Source organism: Charadrius vociferus, unplaced genomic scaffold, assembly GCF_000708025.1.
Source record: "Charadrius vociferus isolate BGI_N301 unplaced genomic scaffold, ASM70802v2 scaffold51, whole genome shotgun sequence".
In the NCBI taxonomy this organism is placed as follows: Eukaryota; Metazoa; Chordata; class Aves; order Charadriiformes; family Charadriidae; genus Charadrius; species Charadrius vociferus.
Genome location: NW_009646939.1, coordinates 2,414,152 through 2,416,698, shown reverse-complemented (window position 1 = coordinate 2,416,698; position 2,547 = coordinate 2,414,152). Strand labels below are relative to the sequence as shown.

The 2,547-nt window shown below is 35.4% G+C and overlaps 1 protein-coding gene across 1 annotated transcript in view; it reads right to left on the bottom strand.

Moving 5' to 3' along the window:
• Positions 1-475: 475 nt before the first annotated feature.
• KIAA1143 (KIAA1143 ortholog) overlaps positions 476-2,547 on the bottom strand; it is an 8,485-nt gene continuing 6,413 nt past the window's right edge. Inside the window, exon 3 of the mRNA XM_009895024.1 lies at positions 476-687. Coding sequence (XP_009893326.1) covers positions 476-687 — 212 coding nt within the window. The remainder of the gene's footprint in view (positions 688-2,547) is intronic.

Here is a 2,547-nt window from a genome sequence, read left to right as displayed (position 1 = left end):
AGCACATTTTTGCTAAGATATGAGACAGAAAACTTCAGTCTCTGTTCCACAGCAATTAAGTCCTCTCTTTTGACTGTCAAGTCAACAAAAACAGGTAAAAAAAAAAAAACCCACAAAACTAAGGCCAGTAGATAGAGAAGAAATAAATTTTGAGTAATAGAGGACATTGTAAAATTTATTGATTGAAAATTTATATAAACTGGATATTTACAGGTATACTTTACTACGCATTTGTGACCTCAAATAGCTTTTACATACATGGTTAAATTCTCTTTTAAAATAAAAACATGAAATACTGTTCATACAGTTTCACCCGAACTGTAAAGACTTAGCTCTTGCTACTTTTATACTATGTTTCTATAGTTGGACTATAACAAACTAAGAGAAGACTCAGATACCATGCTTCAATTTCTATGAAAACAATCTTACTCAGATCCCTAGAAGGGTAAGTAAAATATATAAAAAAATACAACTCCTAATCATCATTTTCCTCATCATCAAATGACAGAAGACTGCTATTTTTTATTTGCTTAGCTGTACTCTGAGGAGTAGTTGCTTCTCTCTTCGTTCTCTTTGCCTCTTTCATCTTCTTACTTGAACTTACATTGAAGTCCAAAAACTTCTCTGATGAACGTTTGGCTGGCTTCCTGAACATAATTTTTCCATCAGCAGGTTCTGGTTCACCATCTATAACAAAGACAGTAAAATCAGAACTCATCTGCACACGTTCACACACACCTACAGACCTTCACTATTATCTTTTCTTTTTCCCCAGAACCAAGATCAGTGAGACTTCTGATAGAATACAACTATCATGAAAATGTATTTTTTTGGCCACAAAGTCTGTATTGATGAACATCCTCCATGCACACACATCTGCTCCATGGCAACCAGCCCTTGAAGACAGTTCTCCTGCAGTTACTATTAGAAATCGGTTCTTACTAACCAGAGCTTTAACTTCGAAGAGACTGTGAGACAAAGAGCTTTTCCCATGCAATCCAGCTGCATCCACTTATCAAAATGGAGAGGACAACTTTATAAGATCCTCTAACTCCACTTCACTATTTGTAAAATCCGTGACAACAAATGCACTTATTTCAGAATAATGGTATCTCTTTAAAGAACAAAATGGCACATATACAAGACAAAGCTTTTCTTTTTCTTCTAATATACCCTGTCCTGCTGAGACAGCTAAAAAGATTACATGGTCATAAACCTGCCTTTTATTATCATATAGGAAGAAAGTTTTCGGGTTTCTCTGTATCTGCAAAATCACCAAACTATTCCAACTGACTAATTCTGCTCCTCTGCATGTACTTGAGCAAATAACAATTTTAGAAACAAGAGGAGTCCCAGGATTATCAGGCAGAGGAGGAAAGCTACTGCACAAGTAAAAGCATCAAGGCAGTATTTATGGAAAAAAAGTGTAACTGTGAAGTCACGAATCAGACAGAAAGGCTTATGCTGCAGTTGTGTGCAATTCGTATAATGTGTATGTGACAGGATGTTAAAGAACCATAGGCTCTGTGCAAGATAATTTTCCTGACATATTTTTGTGAAATTCATTATTCAACAGAAATTTCCTAACAATACATGTTTGAGAAGATTATGTGCTATTTAATTAAAACCAATAAATATCTTTTGTCTTTAGCACAAATTCTATCCTCAATTCATAAGCATTATGGCAGAAGACTAACATTTCAGTGTTACCATGCCCAACACTGGCTGAAACACTCTTCAGTGCATACTCTAAACAATACAACTTTTAAATCTGATGTCTTAAGGGTTGTGTGGTACAAATTAAGACCATCAACCTCATTCAGAACCTTCACTTATAATTCTTAGGTTTCATAGAGCCTTTTTAAGAAGAAACCTAGCTTAAAAAACTAAGCGCCAGTCCTGTCAATGACTTCTACAGAATGCACGCTTCTGCGGTAGTTTATAAGAGAATACTACTATGCAGAAAATAACTAACCAGGTTTGGGGAACATATTTCAGTACTGGTGCATTAGAAAAACATGGCAGTTACAAGGAATACCAGCAATAATAAACAGTACATACGATCAGCATACTTGTCAATGGATCCGTTGTGAATTCTGTGTGGAAAGCCTAGGTGTTTAGATACGGTACGCGGGATACAGGAGTTTAGGAAGTGCCTATTGTAAATTCTGGCAGAGAAATAGAAATATTTCTGAAAACATATCACACCCAACCAATCAAAATGCACTATGTACCATTTTTCTCAGAAGTTGGATTAAAAATTCAAAATTCAAAGTATGTTTTCACGTAACTGCCTGGGGGCTCTGAAATTAAATATAAAATAATTCCCCTTACTAATTGTTGGTTAACTACATTGTTTATTTGGAAACCCAGATCTTCTAACTTAAACAAGATCTAAGGCACATGATAGAAGCTAAATTCTGCAAGAAAAATGTATCTATAAGAAAAAAATCACTTATAAGCAGACCCAACTGCCTATACACTTGAGCCAGCCAGCACAGACTGTATACAGTACTAATACAGCTGTGGAAATGGGACTTCAAAGCA